At 42.5% G+C, this 24,166-nt stretch overlaps 1 protein-coding gene across 1 annotated transcript; it reads left to right on the forward strand.

Moving 5' to 3' along the window:
- Positions 1–493: 493 nt before the first annotated feature.
- AK7 (adenylate kinase 7) lies at positions 494–16,452 on the forward strand. The gene is made up of 18 exons (XM_069949233.1): positions 494–755; positions 1,234–1,419; positions 2,928–3,036; positions 4,056–4,150; positions 4,244–4,354; positions 6,242–6,325; positions 6,438–6,526; positions 7,043–7,133; positions 7,784–7,861; positions 7,940–8,089; positions 9,439–9,567; positions 11,907–12,015; positions 12,446–12,574; positions 12,678–12,746; positions 12,962–13,159; positions 14,542–14,762; positions 15,298–15,456; positions 16,367–16,452. The coding sequence occupies exons 1-18, from the start codon at positions 669–671 to the stop codon at positions 16,403–16,405; spliced, it is 2,133 nt and encodes a 710-aa protein (XP_069805334.1). The 5' UTR covers positions 494–668; the 3' UTR covers positions 16,406–16,452.
- The last annotated feature ends 7,714 nt before the right edge of the window (positions 16,453–24,166 follow it).

Consider the following 24,166-nt stretch of genomic DNA (forward strand, 5'->3'; position numbering starts at 1 on the left):
TTTGCCAATCCTCGTTGTTTCGCTGCCCTACAATAGGTAGTAAGTGCCTGTGTAACTATAGTAGGCCTCAATCCCTTACTGGAGTGAACCATATAATACATGTTATTTGGGCTTCATGGTAAACAATGTTAAAAAAAAAATGGCAAAAAGCTAATCAATAAATCATCTGTATGGCAACATTGTTCCTTTAGAAATTACAAATTGTCCAGCATTAGAAAAAATAAATAAAATCTTGAGAAATAAAGGAATTTCCATTCACTGACAGCAAGCAGAGATGATGACATTGCTGATGAGGCAGGAAGAATATGTAAGAGAACTAACAGCTTCATGTCTGTATAAGGTTAGACCAGGGAAAGGGAACCTTTGGCCCTCCAGCTGTTGCAAAACTACAATTCCCATCATGCCTGGTCAGCCAAAGAGTTAGCTTTGGCTGTCCAGGCATGATGGGAATTGTAGTTTTGTAACATCTACAAGGCCGAAGGTTCCCTATCCCTGGGTTACTGTTGTGTCCGCAGCGGCGCCTGTTCCCTCATTATAGGTGTCCTCCGTAGTGCCCGCCTGATGGAAGGCCGCGGTTACCACAGCAACGTACCCGGCCTCCCAAGCCCAAACTCTGGGAACCGCCCCTAGCAACCGCTGCGCGACCTTAGCAACCTGCAGAGAAAATCATGGCGGAGGAAGGAGAAAGGATCGTGAGACCCAAACGGATCTTCATTAATAACTTGGATTCTTACGCCGCCCGGAACATAGGCAAGGTAATGTGAGGACTATACGGGTCTGAGAGGATGCATAACACATGCTGGGACTTGTAGTTCTCCAGTAACTCCAGGGCTCTGATACAGTGATACAGCCTGTGGCTCTCTATCTGGTGCAAAACTACAACTCCCAGCATTCCCGGACAGCCTTTGGCTGTCAGGGCATGCTGGGTGTTGTAGTTTTGCAACTGCTGGCGAGTCACAGGTTGGGGATCACTGCCCTGTTTTTTTTTTTTTAGACACAACAGGGTTCTTAAAGCCAAACATGGCTGCTTTCTTATGAAAACAGCGCCACCCCTGCCCTCAGGTTGTATGTTGTATTACACACCTCAATGGAAAAGAGCTGCAATACCACACACAAACTGAGTGGCGCTGTTTCTGGAAGAAAGAGCTCACTACCATAGGGGTAAATAGGAGGGGACTGATACACAGACATGATTGATCATACAACCGTCAGCCGCTTCTCTTACTTTTGCAGTATCTGTCCACTTGTGTGGCTGGAGCGTCCCTGGAAGAAGCAGAAGAAGGAGCCGAGGAAGAGGAGAAGCAGCCGGAACATGAAGATGTGGTCGGCACTCACCCCAGACAGGGGCTCCTCCAGGTTGTGGGAACTCTCTCCAATCCCAATGGAAAGAAGCTGGATTTCCCCATGGAGACTTATGTGGTAATGTTGTCCGGTTCCTATGTGTCCTGCCAATAGAGCATGCAGTATATAGATGCCATATGTCATAAATAGATGATATATAATATATAGATGCCATATGTCCGAGATGTCTGTGAGACTTTAAAGGGGTATTCCACTCAAACATAACTTTTACTATGTGGCTGCCCATGGTGAGACTAACAATTCCTTCCATACTTGTTATAATCTATTCAGCTTCCTTCCCCAAGTTCTGAGCTGCTGCTTTCTGCTGAAGACACAAAAATCTGTGTACGAGTTTCTCGCCCTCCCTTCTCAGACAATGTAATGCTGGAAGGGTTAATCTGAGGTCAAGCTGCTAATGAACTCACTGTGATTAAAGGGATAGTGCGGTGTTTAACATTTATTCAACTGTGTAATGTGTGTTATCTGTTTTGATCCGTTTTTTTTATAATGGAAGTCAATGGAAAAACTGATCAAAACGGATGCACACAAAGGCATGTTTTTGCAATCCGTTTTTTTCAAAAAACGGATTGCAAAAACGCAGTGTGAACCCAGCCTTAATAACACACATTACAAAGTTATACAACTTTGTAATGTGTGTTATTTAAGTGAATGGCCCCCTTCCCCGTGTTTTCCCCCACCCCGTAAGTGTGGTGCAGTATACTTACTCAATTGCTGTCGACCCCAGCTGCCATCTTGGGTCGACGGCGTCATCTTCGGGAGGCCGGCTGGACCGCTCCAGCAGCAGAGCAGCTGATGACGCGGCATTGGCCAGCATGAGGGGCAGCTGGAGTGGTCCGGCCGGCCTCCCGAAGATGAGGCCGTCGACCCAAGATGGCGGCCGGGGTCGACAGCAATTGACTAAGTATACTGCACCACACTTCCGGGGTGGGGGAACACAGGGAAGGGGGCCATTCACTTAAATAACACACATTACAAAGTTGTATAACTTTGTAATGTGTGTTATTAAGGCTGGGTTCACACTGCGTTTTTGCAATCCGTTTTTTGAAAAAAAACGGATTGCAAAAACATGCCTTTGTGTGCATCCGTTTTGATCAGTTTTTCCATTGACTTCCATTATAAAAAAAACGGATCAAAACAGATCAGTTTTTTTTTGACAGACACAAAAACGTTGCTGACACTATTTTTTTGTCCGTTAAAAAAAAAGGATCCGTTAAACATATGCTAAAACGCAGTGTGAACCCAGCCTAAGTAAAAAAAAGTTAAACGCTGCGCTACCCCTTTAACCCTCCCAGCTTTGCAAAGGAGATACAAAGCTGCAGATAAAGCTTGCCAGGAACTTTACATCATCTCTCTTAGAAGGGAGGGGGAGACTGAGAGAAAGGCTCACACAGATTTTTGTGTCTTCAGCAGAAAGCAGCAGCTCATAACTGGGGGGAAGGAAACTGAATATATAATAACAAGTATGGAAGAAATTGTTAGTCTCACTGTGGGCAGCAACATATGTTTGTGTGGAATACCCCTTTACTGCTGATCTGGACAGAGACTGAGGATTTAATGTATTTTAGGTCTCAGGTAGAGATGAATTATTGACTCACCTGCTGGAGAGCGATGTCGTCATCTATAACATCACCGAGGAGCCGTCTCAGATTGAGGAAGCCTCGTGGGCCGTGTCTGGTGGGTGGCACTCTTCTCCTTCTACAGCCTAAAGGGGGTTTCTGGGGGTTTTAAAGAGAAACTAACAGCACATTAGAAGACATTAAAGGAAACAGATTGACACGATTGTGCTGATTAGGTTCCCAGCAGCACAGTATATAGAGCATACCAGCTGCGGCTGCAGCAGTAGCTTCATAAAGGGGAAAAAGATGTATTATGCAGGGAGAGGAGCGGCAATTAGTCATCTGGGCAGGAAGGTCACTAATAGGTCTCTCTGCCTGTCAATCATCCCCACACTGCGTGCTGACTGGCAGAGATCAGTGACTAGTCACAGATGACTTCCCGCCCAGATGACTAGTTGGCGCCCCTCTCGTACCGTACGCGGTCGCAGCAGGAGCTTTATACCGGAGAAAAAAAAAGTTTATTCCCCTGGCTCGTGACAGACACGGGCGGGGAAGTAGTCATCTGGGCGGCTTCCCACACGTATCTAGTCACCGCGCTCTGCCTGTCAGCGCACTCAGAGAGGATGAATGACAGGCAGAGCGCGGTGACTAGATACGTGTGGGAAGCCGCCCAGATGACTACTTCCCTGCCCGTGTCTGTCGCGAGCCGGGGGAATAAAATTCTTTTTTCTCTGATATAAAGGTCCGGCTGCGGCGGTACGTGCCATGGCTGCTGCAGGAGCTTGGAACCATACCAACCCAATTGGGCTGATTGGTTCCCTTTAAAAAACAATCCCAGAAAGCCCCTGATATTTGGCACAATTCACTACACGATTTAGCCTCTTTAAGCTGGCATACTTTTGTACAGATTTTGTAGTATTAAGTATTTTTTTACTCCTATTAGTAAGGTCCTTTTTCTAGCCATGGTCGGTTTGGTGCACTACACGTCCCCTACCTGACATCATTACTATAAACAATGAGCAATAATCCAGTCACCTGTAGATCATAGCGATACCAGATTATCAAGCGTCTACATTGCTGCATGATCAGCCCCGGCCCGCTGTATGATTTATCTCCGTCACACATTTTGTTCTCCAGCACTTCACACCGAGATTGAAAACTTCGAGAGCCAAAAACTATTCATATTAATATCGACGGTCATGACCTGGGCTCGGAGCAAACCCCTCGATCCGGTATGTAGCCTGCGGTCGCTATGTCAGGGCCGTTATGTGTCACATATAGAAATAGTAAAAAATGACACTTTCCCATCTTCTGTCGCTTTACAGGATGATCCTGAAATCCCATTCACTGAAGACGACTATCGGAGAAGGAAATGTCACCCAGATTTTAAAGATCACATGAATGTTGAGAAGCTGGTGATTAAGATGGGGAAATCTGTGAGTATCTCCAAGGTGGAAGATTGAATGGATTACCTATACATATTAGGGCATTCAGTACCTGCATATAAATAGTCCATTTTAATCTATGGCAGGGATGGGGAACAATTTAGTTTGGCAACAGCTGGAGAGCCGAAGGTTCCCCATCCCTGATCTATGGCCATACATCTAGGTTCCCAAACCTCTAAGCCTCTGGCTGCTGCAGAACTATTACTCTCAGCATGCCCTGACAGCCAAAGGCATGCTGAGAGTTGTAGTTTAGCACCAGCTGGATAGCCACCAGTTGCTGTACATGTATGTATCTATACTGCAAATGCTTCAGTTCAAACAATAATACAGAACTAACAATGACATCTAGTGGCCATCAGCAGAATTACATTTAGGAATATTTTCCCTTGGAGACAATGTTGTATAGTTTTCTACAGTGGTGCCTTGTATTACGAGCATAATTCGTTCCGGGACCGTGCTTGTAATTCAAATCCACTCTTACACCAAAGCAAATTTCCCATAAGAAATCGTAGAAATGCAGACAATTGGTTCCACACCCCAAAAATAATGATTTATTATTCTATATAACATGTAGGACAGATGAAACAAACATTCAGAAACAGCTGAATATGTGATATTATAGCAAACAACATGTGGTGTATAATGTATACTAACTGTATAAACCTGATAACACAGCAGCAGTTTGTAGATACAGGATGGAACTGCATATCCCCATAATGCAGTAGTGTAGTACAACAGGCTAGAATAGAGAAGCAGGGCTGCTGTCAGAGGTCTGTGTGGTCACATGACAGCAATGGGGAGGGGTGTGTGTTCACCATGGACCAATCAGGAAGTGAGAATCACAGAGCTGTGCAGGAGGATAGTGACAGAAACTTTTCTATACAGCAGTGTTAATAAGTGTAAGTGCAGGCACATTATAGCAGCAGTGTGTATAGCTGAGTGTAAGTGCAGGCACATTATAGCAGTGTGTATAGCTGAGTGTAAGTGCAGGCACATTATAGCAGGAATGGAGAGGATGGGAAACACAAGGGCTGACAGAGACTGCAGAGAGCATGAAGGAATGAGTATGACATGTGTGGGCACATAGAGGGGTTACAACTAGTTTAACTCAACAGTCCTGTCCCCTGATGTAAACCCCAGCTTTAAGTGGATCTGCCATGATTTGGAAGGGAGACTTCCTGGGTCAGAGTACAGAGCTGTAGTCCACCCTATGCAGGCCATGCCCCTCTCCTGCTCCCCCTCCCACCCAGTACAGGGAGCTCTTAAGTCCAAGCAATGCTCTTAAACAAAGTTACAATTTTGAAAAAAGGTGATCTTGCAAAACACTCTTAGGGTATATTCACACGGACGGGCTCGCAGCGAGATTCTCGCTGCGAGCCCAGCAGGTCCTGGCAGTTCCCATACACTACATACTTGCTGCGGTCTAAACGACCGCAGCGAGTATGTAATTATACCGCCCTTAACCCCTTCTGCTCCCCCGCTGTGTATATACTTTACCTGTCCTCGCTGCACGGGTCCGGCGTCCTGCTCTCCCACCCAGCCAATCAGTGGCTGCGGCTGGGCAACACACTGATTGGCCGGACAGGAGAGCAGGACGCCGGACCCGTGCAGCGAGGACAGGTAAAGTATATACACAGCGGGGGAGCAGAAGGGGTTAAGGGCGGTATAATTACATACTCGCTGCGGTCGTTTAGACCGCAGCAAGTATGTAGTGTATGGGAACTGCCAGGACCTGCCGGGCTCGCAGCGAGAATCTCGCTGCAAGCCCGCCCGTGTGAATATACCCTTAATCCAAGTTACTCTTAAACCGAGGTACCACTGTATTTCTTATAAAGTCATATCTTATTTATAATTTCTATAACTTTTTGTCCTGCACAGAACAAGGGTAAATTTTCAACCTATGTCATTGCATCAGGGGCGCCGTATGGAGCAGAAGAAGGTATTCTTCATTCAATCTTTAAAGTAAGTCCCTTTCCTAGAAGATCCAGGGCCTATTGTTTGTTGTGTGAGTTCTCTGCACACTCTGTCAGATTGCTAATGGTTAAGCTTATGTAATCTGTGTACATTCCTACAGGAGGCCTGGATGGGGGAGACTCCTGCATTATCTATTTATGGAGACGGACAGAACATTATCCCATTGATTCATATTGCTGATTTAGCCAGGTAACCATCTCTTCTACTATCATTATAGGACATTGGTGATAAACATGTTATATGTGTGGTATAGGGGATGGTGGTATACGTGTGGCCAGTTCATCAGTGGAGAAGCAAGGATTAAAAAGGATTCTGAAGATCACTGCCTTGGAAAAGCCATAAACAGGAACTGATTTTTAGCTATGTTATCAGATCCATACTATTGATAGCTTCTAATGTATAAACCATGAGGGTCCGACCCCCAGGATGGCTAATGATCCTTGCTATCCCACTGACACTGCTATCACATGGCTGTGGTCTTGCTGCACAGCATGTCCAGAGTCAACACATGAAATTGCACACTCGGTCAATTAGTGGCTTAGTCTGGAAAACTCCACTGGCCACTGACTGGCTGATAGCAGCGGTAGCCAGAAAACAAGGAAGGGGAGCATAGGTATTTTTTTGTTTATAACACCTGACTGAGCACGTGTGTTGAAAAAAGTTTTTCTGTAATAACACAGTGATTTATTTCTACCCTGATCCTAGTGTTATACAGAACGTTGTGGATCAGAGGCCGAGGACCCATTACCTGGTGGCGGTGGATGACTCAGTGCACACATTGGAGGAAATAGTCAAGGTAACAAAATATCATTCATCTGTTTAGTAATACATCCACTATGCTACCAAACATAATACCAGACCCTGAAGAAAACCACCCTACAATGCCAGCTAATGGCAGGACCCATGTAATACTACTATACAGTGCCATACTGATCCTAAGTAATGCTGCCCTACAATACCAGATATCAGTACATAGAAGATGACCAAACAGTCCCTCCATTATGAGTCCAAATGTGATCATACTATACAGATTCTACATAATACAGCCACAGGGTTCCTACACAATACAATAAATACATAGCAGTGCCATATATAGTTATATAGTCATTATTCCTATCATATCCTGAGAGATGCCATTCCTTTATCATTGGTATCATTGGCCAGGTTCTGGGGAACCTGATAATCATGACTATAAAGGGGATGCCAGATACATGGGGAATACAGCCATAGTAATGAACGAGCTCTGCATTCCCTTTATTCTCTGGGTCATCATATAGTGATAGCATAACTTAGCTAACTATCATCCCTTTATGAGATGGGAATACCGCTTTTAAGCAAGGAAGTAGGTTTGCAGTTGGTGAGGTGTCATTTATCGGTGTATGATCCTATATTGTATAAAGTCTGGATTTACCAGTTAGATAAAAAAGTGCTTGCATTTTCTTACAGTGTATCAGCACTCACCTCGGCCCTGGAAAAGCGCAAAAAATATCTAAGGAGGCGACGTTCCTGAATAAAGAGCTGACGGTAATCACTTTCTATGTACAACTCTCTGTATGTGTATGTGGGAATGTGGCCCCTTCTAATATTTTTCTTGTATTTCAGCAACTGGACATTGATCATTTACTGGTGAATTTAAGGATGGAGGCAGTGTTCTTAAAAGAGAACTTCAATATTAACTGGGTGTCTCAGACCGGGATTGTGGAGAACATTGAATCTATTATCAGAGAATACAAGCAGAGCCGGGGTTTACTGGTGAGTGTTAAGTTATACGATGTTCTAATAGGACTGACCTGTTATTACATGGACACTGTCATTAACAAACCCTTTTGACATGTCACAAGTTTTGGTCGGTGAGATTGTCAGCTGCTGACCCCCCACTAGGAGGACAAGCGCATTTCACTCCCCTGCTCCGTTATAAGTGTATGAGGACACTGGACATAGATGACTGACGGCGAAGAGGTGAAGCTCTCTCTTCTGACATGTCCCTCTGCTTCCATTACACCGTAGTTGAGATGTGACTAACCCTTTAAGTACCCTAGTTCTGTTAAAGGGGTTGTTCTTTTTTTGAGAAGGGATTTTCCCTCCATTGATAGGATGATTACAGAGTAACCTAATGTCCATAAATCTGTAATCTGTGGGGAATCTGGCAAGTGTTCAAGCTCCTACAGTGCCACTAAAGGGAGAGTTAAATATCACACAGTTCTCATTGAAAAAGAGTTAAACATGAGTTGTCCTTGTTCCTGTACACACATGGCAGGTTCTTCAATGCAAAAGATGCAGTTTATAGCTCTATACCTATGTATCAGGAAACTCTCCTTTATTAAAGGGGTACTCTAATAACTCTTTTAACTGATATATGGATTGGATTAAAGCATCAGTGACTGTAGCAGACATTCAGTGGCCTCCTGAGTATCATTAGGAGCATTGTTTGACTTTGAGTATATTAAAGGAGAAGTCCGGTGAAATTTTTTATTAAAGTATTGTTTTGCCCCCCAAAAGTTATACAAATCAACGATATACACTTATTACAGGAAAAGCTTTTTTTCCCCTGCACTTACTACTGCATCAAGGCTTCACTTACTGGATAAAATGGTGATGTCACTTCCTGGATAACATGGTGATGTCACTTCCTGGATAACATGGTGATGCCACTTCCTGGATAACATGGTGATGTCACTTCCTGGATAACATGGTGATGCCACTTCCTGGATAACATGGTGATGTCACAACCCAACTCCCAGAGCTGTGCGGCTGTGGCTGCTGGAGAGGATGATGACAGGGGACACTGAGGGACACAGGGCACTGGAGGGACACTGAGCATCCCCTTGCCATCATCCCCTCCAGCAGCCACAGCCCGCACAGCTCTGGGAGTCGGGTCGTGACATCACCAGTTTATCCAGGAAGTGACATCACCATGTTATCCAGGAAGTGAAGCCTTGATGCAGTAGTAAGTGCAGGGAAAATAACACTTTATGTGCATTTGCCATAATAAGTGTATATTGGTAATTTGTATAACTTTTGGGGGGCAATACAATACCTTAATACAAATTTTCCCCGGACTTTTCCTTTAAATAACATGTTTTATGGTTTGTGTTTTTCAGCCAATACGCATCTGCATTCTCGGCCCTCCAGCTGTAGGAAAGACGACCGTCTCAAAGTTACTATGCAAACACTACAAACTGCATCACATCCATATAAAAGACGTCATCACAGAAGCTATCGACAATCTGGTAAGTTATTCTTTCTTCTTTATATATAGTTTGAAATCCCACGAGTGGAGAGGACACTGCAATCCACATGACCTGCACATACTATGACTGGATCCGCTAACAGTATAATGTGAATGGGGCAGCACCATTATTCGGCAATATCCCTCATTGATGGAAAACAAGGATTATGGATGTCGCGTTTTGACAGTGTTTCCCACCCCGTGGTTCTCATAGAAACATAGAAGATTGTCGGCAGAAAAAGACCACTGGGTCCATCTAGTCCGCCCTTTTAGTATTTTCTTTCTTATTATCTTAGGATAGATATATGTCTATCCCAGGCGTGTTTAAATTCTGTTATTGTAGATTTACCAACCACCTCTGCTGGAAGTTTGTTCCAGGTATCTACTACTCTTTCAGTAAAATAATATTTTCTTACATTGCTTCTGATCTTTCCCCCAACTAACCTCTCACTGTGTCCTCTTGTTCTTGAGCTCAGTTTTTTACTAAAAACACTCCCGTCTTGAACCTTATTTAGTCCCTTAACATACTTAAAGGTTTCAATCATGTCGCCCCTTTCCCGTCTTTCCTCCAGACTATACAGATTCAAATCTTTAAGTCGTTCCTGATATGGTTTATGCCTCACACCCTCCACCATTTTTGTAGCCCGTCTTTGGACCCGTTCTATTTTATCAATGTCCTTTCTTAGATGAGGTCTCCAGAACTGGACAAAGTATTCCAGATGTGGCCTCACCAGAGCTCTATACAGCGGGATCACAATCTCCCTCTTCCTACTGGTTATACCTCTAGCTATACAGACCAGCATACCATTATATACTGTATACAGTCCAGCATACCATTATATATACACCCCAGCATACCATTATATATATATATATATATATATACACACCCCAGCATACGATTTGCTTTCCCCACTGCCTGGTTGCACTGGTGACTCATTTTAAGGCTGTCAGAAATCATTACCCCTAAATCCTTCTCTGCTGAAGTCTTTTCCAACACAGTACTGCCGATGTGATACTCGGATAGAGGATTCCTCCTCCCCAAGTGCATTATTTTACATTTGGAAACGTTGAACTTCAATTTCCACTGTTTGGACCACTTATCTAGCAAAGCTAAATCATTTTCCATATTACTGACACCTCCAGAAATATCCACCCTATTGCACACTTTTGTGTCGTCAGCAAACAGACAAACTTTACCTACCAACCCTTCTCCTATGTCACTTACAAACATATTAAAAAGAATAGGACCCAGAACAGACCCTTGTGGCACACCACTTGTAACCAGTCTCTGCTCAGAATATACACCATTAACAACAACCCTCTGATATCTCTCCTTCAGCCAACCACAAATCCACTGAACTATCCAAGGATTTAGTCCAATTTTCTCCAACTTCTCTATCAGCTCTTTATGGGGAACTGTATCAAAAGCTTTGCTGAAGTCCAGAAACGCGATATCCACAGCACCACCTTCATCCAGCACTTTTGTGGCATTATCAAAGAAATCAATGAGATTAGTCTGACATGATCGGCCCTCAGTAAAGCCATGCTGGTTTGGATCCATCAAATTGTTGATTCTTAGGTGATCCATTATCTTCTTTTTTAGAAGAGTTTCCATCATTTTCACTACTACAGATGTCAGGCTCACTGGCCTGTAGTTACTGGGCTCTTCTCTATTCCCCTTCTTGTGGATTGGTATAACATTGGCTGTTCTCCAATCATCGGGGACATCTCCTGTTAGCAGGGATTGGTTATACAGATCTGTCAGGGGGGCAGCAATCACAGATCTGAGTTCTTCAAGAACCCTGGGATGGATCCCATCTGGGGTTCTTAAAGAACTCAGAAATTAGTCTTGTACTTATTAAGGAGCCTAGAAACTTTTTCTTCCCTTCACATTGACTATTCTCCTTTCCTATCTGTTGATCCCACCTCCTGGTGGCTGCCTGGCCATCCCAGCACTATGCTGTAGAGTAGTCCTCTCTGACATGGCTCTGTTCACATTTCATCACCTTATGTTTCTCCATGCAGTGGTTTTCCTAATCTTTTAAGGAGTTATCTCAAGATCAGACGTCATCCCCTATTCACATGATAGAGTATAACTAGCTGAACAGAAGGCATCCAACCATTGGGACCTCCACTATGGGGGCCTTCATTCTTATAATAGGTGGGGTCCCAGCAGTTAGAGCAATATCGATCAGCTAGTTATCAGCTAGTTAGTAGATGGAGCCCATTTCAAGCAATGAGATGGGGAAGGTGAGCGCATCTCCCAGCTCATTCTCTGAATGATGCATTGGCAACTCACATCTAGACTCACAGTATATATTTTCTATGCTTGTAAAGGAACGTTTGGTAAAATCTCCCCAAGAAGAGGAAGAGGAGGGAGAAGAAGGCCCAGAGGCATCTCAGGAGTTATTGGATTCTGTTAAAGAGAACATGGAGCAAAATGGAGGTAGTTGAACAATCTCTATTACTCTTCATGTTTCTCTTAGTTTATTCTTACACATGTGTATTGTTTATAGAAAAAGATTATCCTACGTAGGTGAACCATTGGCACCATGGAGCAAAACAATGAAGCAGTTTAATACCACTGACATTCAGGGGAATCAGGATTTGGTGTCTATACACCTTAAACTTAGGGCTTATTCCCACGTCCCATATTTTACGGACAGGGACTATAGTTGAGTATTTCCCTACCATGATGTATCAGTATCATGCCGGGGAAAGTGTTTAAATCTCTGCAGCACTGTAATGACACAGCCACACGGTGGGCAGTGGGAATGAGCCCTCAAGTCGTCCAGTCCAAACTCCCTGTGTGATGTGTATGGCAGCCTCCTGACTCTCTTCCAGCAGATTATAAATATATTTCATTTATATTACAGGGCGCCTGGATGATAGCTATGTGATCCGCTTCATGAAGGAGAAGCTGAAATCTATGCCGTGTCAGAACCAGGGTTACGTCCTGGATGGATACCCTAAGACCTATGAACAAGCCAAGGAGCTATTTAACTGTAAGTAATGTTGGTGTCTGCAGACAAGTTGGGGCTATTGCTGTCCCTCAAATAAATGTATAGTATTTCCATTGTCCTATGTGTTGGCTTTTATTTGTTTTAGCGGAAGAAGGTGAAGAGGAGGAGGAAAGCAGGAGTAAGGCACCGCGATTCGATAAAACTATCACCCCAGGTGTGTAAAAAGGGAGCATGTTAATAAGAGGTTGATACAACTTTTAGTGAATTTACAGCACAATGAACCCGCTTAGGCCCTATCATGGGGCGGGTTATTGGCTGAATGAACGAGATGCTTGTTCACTGGCTAACCGCATCTTTAGTGCAGCCAATAAAATCATCCTGTATAAATGGGTAAGGTGAGATGTGCATTGACATGACTTCTTGTTTTAGATTATGTTATCTCATTGGATGCATCTGATGAATTTCTTAAAAACCGGGTTATTAACCTACCGGAGAGCCTGGTTGCCGGAACACATTACGCTCAGGACCGCTTCCTGCGAGCTCTCGCCACCTTCCGGGAATTAAACACTGAAGACGAAACTGTTCTGAACTACTTTGATGAAGCTGAAATCCATCCTCTGCATATCGGTAGGTCCTGTAAAATCCATCCTCTGCATATCGGTAGGTCCTGTAAAATCCATCCTCTGCATATCGGTAGATCCTGCAAGTATAAACATGGGCGACTGTCAGATGAATAAGAAGCAATCATTCACATTTATCATAATTCCTAGTTGTTGCGGTCACTACCCAGAAGGCTTAGTACAGGAGATCAATCACCTTACTCTACACTTACAGTTAGTCTGGTCTTTAAAGGGGAATTCCTCTGCTTAAAATGAAGACAGAACCACTTACCAGCCGATCCTGCTGCTGATCAGACCAGCCGACCATCTAATATGTTTGGGGGCCTCCTGACAGATAGTTAGTGGAGAGGATAAGAATTTTTTTCTTTTAAAATCTTTATTTATGAATTTTTTACATATATAGGCTCTGTTCACATGGCATAAGAGACCCTCCGTTTCGTGACCCGTCTGGGTCACGGAACGGCCGGTCTCTGCAAAGATCATCCTGGCCGGTACTTAAGCCGCATCAGCGTGTGCTCGCATTAGCACTGCACACAGCACACAATGAAGCAAGCGTCCGGAGCCGCTCGCTTCATTGTGTGAACTGACAGGTCTTTCTGCGGCCACAATTCACTGAATTGCGGCCGCAGAAAACTGACGTCAGTTTGCGGCTCCGTATGGGATCCCAGTCGGAGAGTATACTATGTGTATACGCTCCGGCCGGGATCCCATAGCAGTAAAGGCAGTGTGCCACACTGTACAAAGTACGGCCGTTGTTGCTCCGTACTTTTACGTAGTTTGAACATAAACAACAAAAACCACATCACCTCAAGAACAAAAGAGAATAAACAATTATTAATTCAATTCAGATATAGCATATCCCTCAGCGTTTCCACTATCAAACTAACAAACAACAAATAAGCATCATACAAACAAAAACAAAAATAAGAGAAAAAAAAAACAAAAACACAGCTTAAGACTCAACCACTAACACGAGTACTTAATTTACTATCGTATGGAAGCTAGAGTAGACTTAAGAAATTGTACTCATGGCCCCCAGATCTAATAAAAATTAGAGGGGGCCATGACCAACTCCTCCATTCGTTTGATCAGATAAACTTCATGTATCCATTCCACTAATGTAGAGGGGCTGGTCTCCCAGATCAGTTTGATTTCAGCTGCCTGATCTTTGGGTTCTAGAGGAGATAAGCTGCTGCCACAGGAGCCTGGTAGTGGCTTAATGTTGTATTTAATGGCTCAAGATGCGCTGTAAACACTGAGATATATATAAGAGGGGAGCATCCAGCTATGGTTGCTCATGGTCATTTTCCCTATAGACAGTGTAAACTAGTGCAGAACTACTATTTTTGGGGTGTTACATCCACCAATAGACCCTTATTGCTTTCACAGATGTTTCTAAAGATGATGATCCCCAGTATAAAGATGTTATAAAGCAAATTACCAAAGAAATCGGGGAACCTCAGAACTACGGCTTGACAGCAGAAGAGTTGGCAGAGCTGGAGATGAAACAAGCAGAGGAGAGTCTGGCCCAAGAGGCAGAAAGAAAGGCTGAATTAGAGAGGATGGAGGCCGAAGAGGAAGCTGAGAGGATCGCCCGATGGGAGGAATGGGTGAGTTTAGACATCACAAGAATTTCATTTAGACTGTACTATATGTAGTGCACTATACTGGCATACTGACATATACTGACATATACGGCCCAACAGAGGCCTGAAGAACACTCTTTTGGCATCCAGTAGGTGGTAAAAGATGGCCTATGCATATGTATGACGTATGCACCACAAACTTCCCATAGTACATAGTACTGTCTATGTGCCAATCAACTCAATAAAATAGGTTGGTTATATGTAGGACAACAGGTTTAAACAGGGGTTATCCCAAGATTAAAACTTATCCCTATCCACAGAATATGGAATAACTGGATGATCAGTGGGGGTCTCAGCAGTCAAAAATGGAGCTCCTTTTCCTCTTAAAGAATGCTTTGCTGTCTCCCTATTTCCCAGTCATTTGCTCTGGGACTTTTTAAGTTTTAATCTTGAGATAATAACCGCTCTAGATTCTCATGTAGAACCTTTGCCATGGTACAGAGGTCCGGGGTCACATGTCTTATGATACATGACACGTCATCCTGTCTAAAACTTACAGAACAGTCGCCTTGAAGAGGTAAAACGCCAAGAGCATGAAATGCTGGAAGCCCAGTCAGTCCCTTTAAGGAATTATTTAATGAAGAATGTCATGCCAACCCTGATAGAGGGACTGAACGAATGCTGCAAAGCCAGACCAGAGGACCCTGTGGACTATCTGGTAAGATCTCATTATGGTTATAGGATGTTTAACCACTTTCTAGCCCGCACCTCCACCATAAGGTAAAATGTGTCTTCCGATGCCTTAGTGCAGTATACTTTATATTAGTGCCCCAGTACATCAGGACGTGGGTTATATTCCCTTCCAGTTCCAGTTCCAATATTGCTTCATATTAGAAATTAAAGGGGTATTCTGGAGAAATGGATTTTTTTTCACCTGTTTCACATGATATAAATTTAACAAGTGATACTTACCTTACCGTGGTCCCCTTCAGCTCCTGTTTCACAAACTTTCAGTCCCCTGCTCACTGCTTCTGAGGAGCAAAGGTGACTGGAAGTCTATGGAACAGGAGCTGAAGGGGACCAGGGTCTTGTTTGTTAATTTTACATTATGCCCAGCAACATAGAAAAAGCAATACGAAACCAAACTTTCTAAATTCACACAACTGACTGCAGTTTTATAGCTATAAGTAGTGCAGAGGGTGCTGTCTCCTGTAGAAATCTTTGGAAATTAAAGGGAAAAAAAGTCTACACGCACAGAGGCACAGTGAGGTATTACTCTAAAAATAATATGTTATGTTTATCTGTTTTTAGTTTGCTCCCTCTAGTGGCAGTAATGTGTGCATTTAAAGGGATTGTACCAACAAGACGACCCGGCTATCAGCAGTTTAGATAACCTCAGTGACCATACATTTCCTTCCAGTGGCCACTACAGGAGAGATGTAGTATTACACTGCACCTATTCAAGTGCATGGGTGATGATGTCCGCCTGCTGGCTCTTCTTGTTGTACCACAGCCCTTAGGGTATATACTGCAGTTTGGTACTGTGTTATCTCGCCTGACGCTATATAATATTATTGTTATATATTATAATATATTATTATTCATTATATAATTTTTTTTTTTTACAGGCAGAATACCTATTCAAGCACAACCCTCAGATTGAATGAAGATCTATTTAAAAGTTATAAACTCAATAAAAACCTATTAAATACAATGTAAAGTGATTATTTTTCTTGGTGATAAAACTGTCTAATATAAACAAAAGTAAACTTGGTGAAGTCGGTCACCATAGGAGACAACAAATACACAGGATGACAACAGTAGGATGATCATTCTGAGACCTCAGTAATGCAATAAATCACATCTACATATTCCAATGGACACTGCCAGAGGGTACAACGTATAGTGAGGGACCTACTGTCACAGAGGGGGAAGATAATTTTTAATATATTAGTAAGACTATATGCTGTACAGTTTATATAGGCTATATACTGTATAATCTGTATATACTGACAACTGCAACAGCTCCATTCATGTACACGTTAAACTGATCTGGATAAAACTCCTGGACACAGAATTACACCAGTATTCATTCACATAAAAGTGTGGATGCCAGGACTCATATGGTAATGGTAAATCCTAGTGATATGTGATCACTTTATGAGATAGGGAAACCCTTTTTAATAATTTAGCTATAAAGATACTAGCAAAAACTGTATATAATATTGCAATACAGTGGCAAAATACCAGCACTGAATAGTGACCATATAATACCGCCATATAGAGCCTACATAAATAATGCAATACAGTGGCATAATGATAGATCTACATAACAGAAAGAAAAAGACATGGCCGGACCTCCACATGCTATATACTTATCCACTGCTTCCACTGTAAGTGCAATACAGTGGCTTCATAGTGACCATATAATAGTGCCGTAGTGTCTACATATTAGTGCAGTACAGTGGTGTAATAACAGTGCTATACAGTGCTCGCATAATGCCTACACCATACTGTAATACAGTGCCATAATAACAGAGCAAGACAGTGCCTAAATAATAGTGTAATACAGTGGCATAACAGTAATATATAGTGACTATATACTACTGCTATATAATGCCTACAGAATAGTGTGATACAGTAGCATGATAACAGCAGTATAACATCACTATATACTACTGCCATATAATGCCTCTATAATAGTATAATACATTGGCATGATAACAGTAGTATATAGTGACCATATAATGCCTACAGAACAGTGTGATACAGTAGCATGATAACAGCAGTATATAGTGGCTATATACTACTGCCATATAATGCCTACAGAACAGTGTAATACAGTAGCATGATAACAGTAGTATATATTGACCATATAATACTGCCATATAATGCCTACAGAATAGTGTAATACAGTAGCATGATAACAGCAGTATATAGTGACTATACAGTACTGCCATATAATGCCTCTTTAATAGTATAATACATTGGCATGATAACAGTAGTATATAGTGACCACACAATGCCTACAGAATAGTGTAATACAGTGGCATAATAGAGCAAGACAGTGCCTACATAATACATAATTACAGTGACCATATAACAGTGCCTACATAATGTTGCAATACAATCCTAATACTAAAGTGTACACATATAACACTGCCATATAGTGCCTACATAAAGGCGCAATGCACTGCCATAATAATAGACCTGTGTAGTGACCATATAATACTGCCATATGGTATCTACATAAGAGTAGTACAGTGGCAGAATAACATAGTACCCATGTAATACTGACATATTACGCCTTTATTATAGTGCAATACAATGTTAGAATACCAGAGCTATGTTATGGCACCTTACACTGTATTACAAGTAGACGGCAGGTCAAAGAGAGAAGAAACAAGGAGACAGAAAGTCAAGGACATCTGTGCCCATCCCTATGACTGGTAGGGGGCAGTAGTGGTCAGCAGTGTATAGGTGCCATTGTGTGTATTGCCCAGATCCCATCAGGTCTGTGATGAGCGGCTGCCTCCTCCTCACCCTCCATTCGCTGATCGCTGGAGACAGGCGTCTGATCTGCTTTCTTTTTTAATTTGTACAGAACATGTTTTCACTACGACAGTGGAGTATTATTCGGCTTTTATCACTAGTGTAAAGCCTTCCTAATTGCCTTTGAGAGCTCGCACTTCATGCCAGGAGTGATAGTGGCGCATTCTCCACAAGATGGTGCTAGGTGACTGTGCAACCACAGAGGAGGCCTGATCCGCTGTCTCTTCTAGGGTTATAGGAAGACGTATCACGGAATGGAGAAACTTTACAGAATTGTTATTTTTTAGAGTTTTTCTATAAAAGAGGGGCTTCTGATCTCTGCAGAGAAGTGAAACAAGACACTGAAAGCAACGTGTCCTCACAGATGCCAAAGGTCCTGTAAGGCACAACTCCCAGTCTTGGCATCTCCTTCTATTATCTCCATATGCACTGACCATTAAATCCAGTGTATACATGGTATCACTCAATGCAGGGTTGTATTATGAATATTGTAGATCCAGCCTAATACCTGGTATCATTCTCAATGTCAATTGTATATATTATTAGGCCCCTTCCACATTTCAGTATAAGGCTAAGTTCACACTACATATAATATCATTAAACAACGGCCATAGTTGCAGGTTTGCAACCACAGCTTTTATTTAATTAAATTGCCGATTACATTAATTGTAATGGAATCCCGACCGGAAAGTATACATTTTGTATACACTCCAGTCGGGATTCCTTGTGGCCACAGAAAAAACTGACATGTCAGATTTGTGCGGCTATTATTCATTGAATAGCAGCAGCACAAGACTGACAGAGCAGACAATGTAAAGTACGGCTCCAGCTGCACATTACATTGTCGGCTATGGTGATTTTGAATGCGGGCACACCTGAATGTGTCCGCATTCCACATCAAAAGAAATAAAGGTTCATTTGGCCGGTACTGCACTGTCACAGAACGCCCGGTGTCCTATTGTGTGTGAACCTGGCCTAAGACTGTTCACACATCGTCTTTTTTTGGCCATTTTACAGCTGTCTATATGTACGGTCATCAGTGTGAGACAAAAATACGGCTGTATTACTACTATAATTTGCATAATTTTGCATATTTTTGTCTAAAAATGATGACCATTTAAAAAGACGGCTGTACGACAGCTAAAAGAACATGATGTGTGAACATAACCAGATACTGCTCTCAGTTACAGCCCCATGAGTGCGGACAGCATTGTCCCTATTGATTTATTTGGCCCCTTGCACACACTAGTATTTATTACTGATGTTAAAATAATTTGTTACTAGTAGAGATGAGTGAACCTTTACCACGCTCAGGTTCGTCCAAAGCTGAGCATGCGCATTTGATTAGCGGTGGTTGAAGAAGTTGGATGCGGCCCTAAGGAGTCCTGGCAAACATGGATACAGCATATGGCCTATAGTTGTTTCAATGGTTTCCAGGACTCCCTAGGGCTGCATCCAACTTCTTAAGCCACCAGTAGTAAAATGCCGCTGAATGGTCTGCTTTGGACGAACCCAACATTCATTCATTGACCCCTGGCCCGCATTATACAGACCATATTTGCAGTCCAGAATCCACAGACTTCCCAATCTGGGATTATGGGTGAACATGTACCGTACATAAGGCCTTTTCCTACCTCTCTGATATCCTCACCTGAGCTTCCAGCTGTATATCATGCACCGCTCCTACAACAAAGGAGGTAAGCGACTCTAAAGGAATTTCCTTAATCCATTGTTTGTACCCCGTTTGTGAATCGGCTCATCAGAGTCAATTACCTCCATATTGCATGCAGCTCTCTCCGGCAATAATGCGCATTCCTCAGGCCTTTAAAAAACATATAAAATACCTTTATTTTGTGCATAAAGAGCCAACGTTATTAAAGCCGAATGGTATATATTAGATCATGTTTCCTGCGCTAATATGAGTCTGATACGTGGAATGGATTAGGGGGAGAGTTCTAGAACTTTCTTAGAGAGCAAGTTTTAAAATTGATTTTCAGAATCAGCTGGAGCTTTGGATTATTCCTAAATTAAGGCCCCGGGCAAGAGAAAATGGATATTGTAATAATAAGAAGAAGAAGAAAGAAAAAAAGCCACTTTCCCCCTGATTTCCTTTAAAGCTCGTCTTCTCTGGCACACGGCGTCCTCTCTGAATTTCACATTGTATGGTGCCTGGTGTCTTGTGTGTTCTGGAGAGTTGGCACAGGCAATAACCCTTGTTTGCATTTTCTGTCTGCAGTGAAGCTGTTAATAATGAGATTGATGATAAAGTTGTTGAAAAGAGACAGTTGGAGAGGGCTCCTCTCCATGAGTGACAGAGGGCATGCCCCGTTTTCACAGCCAAGAACGCCGCCTCCAGCAGAGTGCCGACAGTGCCTGGTCACCGTGCCAAGACTGTTAGAAGGAGCAGGAGGAACGACAAGCCTTCAGTATCTCTATTAATACCGAGCTTCTGGGTTCATGAATAATAATTCCCAGTCCTGTTCCCCGCACGTTCCGGACCACAGTAGTTAAGTTCTCACCTAGACAGATCGGTCCATGGGGCATCCAGAACCCTAACCCCCCCACCCCCACCTCTCTGTATAATACTAATAATCTTGGGATGACAGGGTTGGAATAAAAGACATTCCCAGATGGACGGAGGCGTTCAGTAATCCAGCCACAGGTCTGGCTGATAATTTTATTCAGCCACAATCAAGGAATGGCAGCGCTCATGGAGCATCCGCTTCTTGCGCTCCATATGTCACTGCTGTTTTACTAGTTCTTTCCAACTGACTCTCTGGCCATGTGCTGTCTAGATTTGTATGTGATCCGCACGTATACATATGGATATTTTAGGACAAGTTCTTAAAGCGACACTTAATCAATTAAAAGACGAGCGACTCAAAGGCTTGTCTAAATATTACTGTGCCGCCGTGCTATACATTAGGGCGGATGTGTAAGTTAATGTCTGTGTGATCAGGATGAGGGGGAGGCCGAGGACTAAACGGCAGGGAAGAAATCACATGGGGGGAACGGACAAAACTGCACTGGGCAGGGTGGGGTCTTCTCAAATAAGAGGTCACTATACATAAGGACTGGTGGAGAAAATCTTATTTGGGTTGTGGGGTGATCTTTGAGATAGGATAGATTGGATAGATAGATAGATAGATAGATAGATAGATAGATAGATAGATAGATAGATAGATAGATGATAGATAGGAGATAGATATAGATATATGATAGATAGATGGATAGATAGATAGATAGATAGATAGATAGATAGATAGATAGATAGATAGAAGATAGAGAGAGGAGATAGACACATGGATGGATACAATATAGATAGTAAGAATAAAGATATATATGAGATAAATAGGTGTATAGATAGATATGGATTCATATGAGAGACATTCATTGATTGATCGATTGATTAGATTAATAGATGGATGTAAGCAGTAGATAAGTGCGATATATGAGAGACAGATAATAGATGCATGTGATACAGATAGATTTAAAATCGACGATATATATTAGATAGATGAGAGATAGATGATACATACATAGAAAAGATACATATGATAAAGCTATAGATAGATGTGGTGAAATAAACAGATAATATATATATATATATATATATATATATATTAGACAGATAATCATGTATTGCCAGCAGGTCCTGTTCTCTGCAGAGTATAAGATGTTTGTAAAGTTTATTTTGCTCAGAACTTGGGAGTTATTGGCTAATTAGCAAACAAATCTGAGGCTTCTGCGGCCAATAATATATGATGGAAAAATAAGCAATTTGGTTTCCAGGTTTTCAATCTGGAGCCTCTGATAATCAGGAGACACAAATCATCTCTGGTTCATAACGTTAGGCAGAAATCACTATACACATTCCCTCTTTTAGGCTATGTTCACACATAGGATTTCCTTCAGTCTTTTTTCAACCATAACAGGAGACGGTTGACAACATAGAAACCGGGCAAATCTTTCTATTATAATTTTGCCCTGTCAGTTCCACTCTAGATTTTGGTTGAAAAAAGACTGACGGAAATACTATGTGTGAACATAGCCTTATGGTGAGAACTTGTCATGTTATTTTTGTCTCTGTTTTACTTTACAATGGTTAAACGTCATGTAAATTTGGTTTCCTCCTTCACTTTATTAACATGTCAGTATTCAGACTAAAACCAGAAGTAGGTCCAAAAACTTAGAAAAAGTTGCAAATCTTTTTATTGTAGTTTTTCTCTGGGTTCCACTTCTAATTTTTGACTTAAAATACTGACCAAAATCAGTGAGAACCTAGCTGAAGAGTCTGCCTCTTTGGCACTGATCAAGAGGGGTCTGTCTCCAAAGCACTCAATGTTGGGCACTTAACATAAGGGACCTGGGCACTTAACATGTAAAGCCCTCCCCCTGGGCACTTAACATAAAGGATCTGCCTCCTGGGCACTTAACATGTAGGACTCTCCCTCTTAAGAACTTACATTTAAGCATCTCCTCCTGGGCACCTAACAAAAAGGGCTCTCCTCCTGGCCACTTAACATAACGGACCTGTGCACTTAACATGTAGGGCTATCCTTCTGGGCACTTAAGATGTGGGGCTCTCCCTCTGGGCACTTAGCATAAACGATCTGCCTCCTGGGCACTTAACATGTAGGACTCCCCTCCTAGGTACTTACATTTAGGGCTCTCCTCCTGGGCACTTAACATAAAGGATCTGCCTTTTGGGCACCTAACAGGACTGGTCTGTCTCTTGGGAACTAAATATGAAAGGCTATGCCTTGTGGGTACTTAGCATAAAAAGCCTGCCTCATGATCCCTTAGCATAAAGGGTCCGCCTCCTGGACTCTTGATATGAACACACTTGGGAACAAGAAGGGTCTGCATCCTGGGCATTTACCATGACAAATTCACACCTAAAATTAAGGGTCTATCTCCTGGCCACTTGCAATCATGTGCGGAGGATATTAAAACTAGGTTTTCTTGGTCATTCAACCTACACGACTGTGAGTTTACACAGTTGTCCCTGGCCTCTACCTAAGGCTCAGAACTGCTGACAGATTACCTTTAACTCTATTACTGTGTGAGGAAGCCAAGTATAGAAAAATATGTCATGAAGCATATACGGAATAAATTCTGGACCTGAAAAACAGAAGTGTGTATTTAAGTTACATCTCTGATGAAATAATATTAATAATGTAGTATGCATTGTCTGTTTTATGCATGTGGGGTTTGCAGGTATATTATTATTCTCTAGAAATAATGGAAATGTGAGCTGCAGAGTTTTGCAGTGTGCAGATGCGTCCATGGTGTGTACAACATGTCTAATTTGTAATCCCTGGGAAGGATCTAATCTGGGTTTGTACCTATATATGCTGCACAGTCAGACCAGTCTAGGATGAATAATGTATGGCGTTAGTGTTTTGGTTCCGGTAGACGTCCCCTGAGAGGAGTCTCCTCATCCTCCAGTGTATCATTAACTAGCTGTGTAGTACATGATACATTGCTCTACCCTAAATATCCTATATATAGCCTACAAATCTGCCAGGCCCCTCCCGAACTTATGTAAACCGACTATGTCAGTGCTGCTTTGGGGGCGGATGGTGATACAAAGCTCAAAGCATTTACAGAGCAATGCTATGTAGACATTGTGTGGGCACTGCATCACAACATGGTGCACATATTACAGCATCAGACTAAGTCAAGCTGCAAAGAGTCCTTGGGTATTAAAGGGAAAGCAGTTAACATGGCCAGAGGGTCGTCACTTGGAATAAACATGATGGGAGTTATCCTACCAGGTAGTGTTTGAGTTTGTCTCTTTATTGAATTGCATCATGGCACAAAAATCTGATACAGACTCCATCAAGTCCATTTTCAGCTATTGCCTGTAGGTA

The sequence above is a fragment of the Dendropsophus ebraccatus genome, chromosome 13 (assembly GCF_027789765.1).
Source record: "Dendropsophus ebraccatus isolate aDenEbr1 chromosome 13, aDenEbr1.pat, whole genome shotgun sequence".
NCBI lineage: Eukaryota > Metazoa > Chordata > Amphibia > Anura > Hylidae > Dendropsophus > Dendropsophus ebraccatus.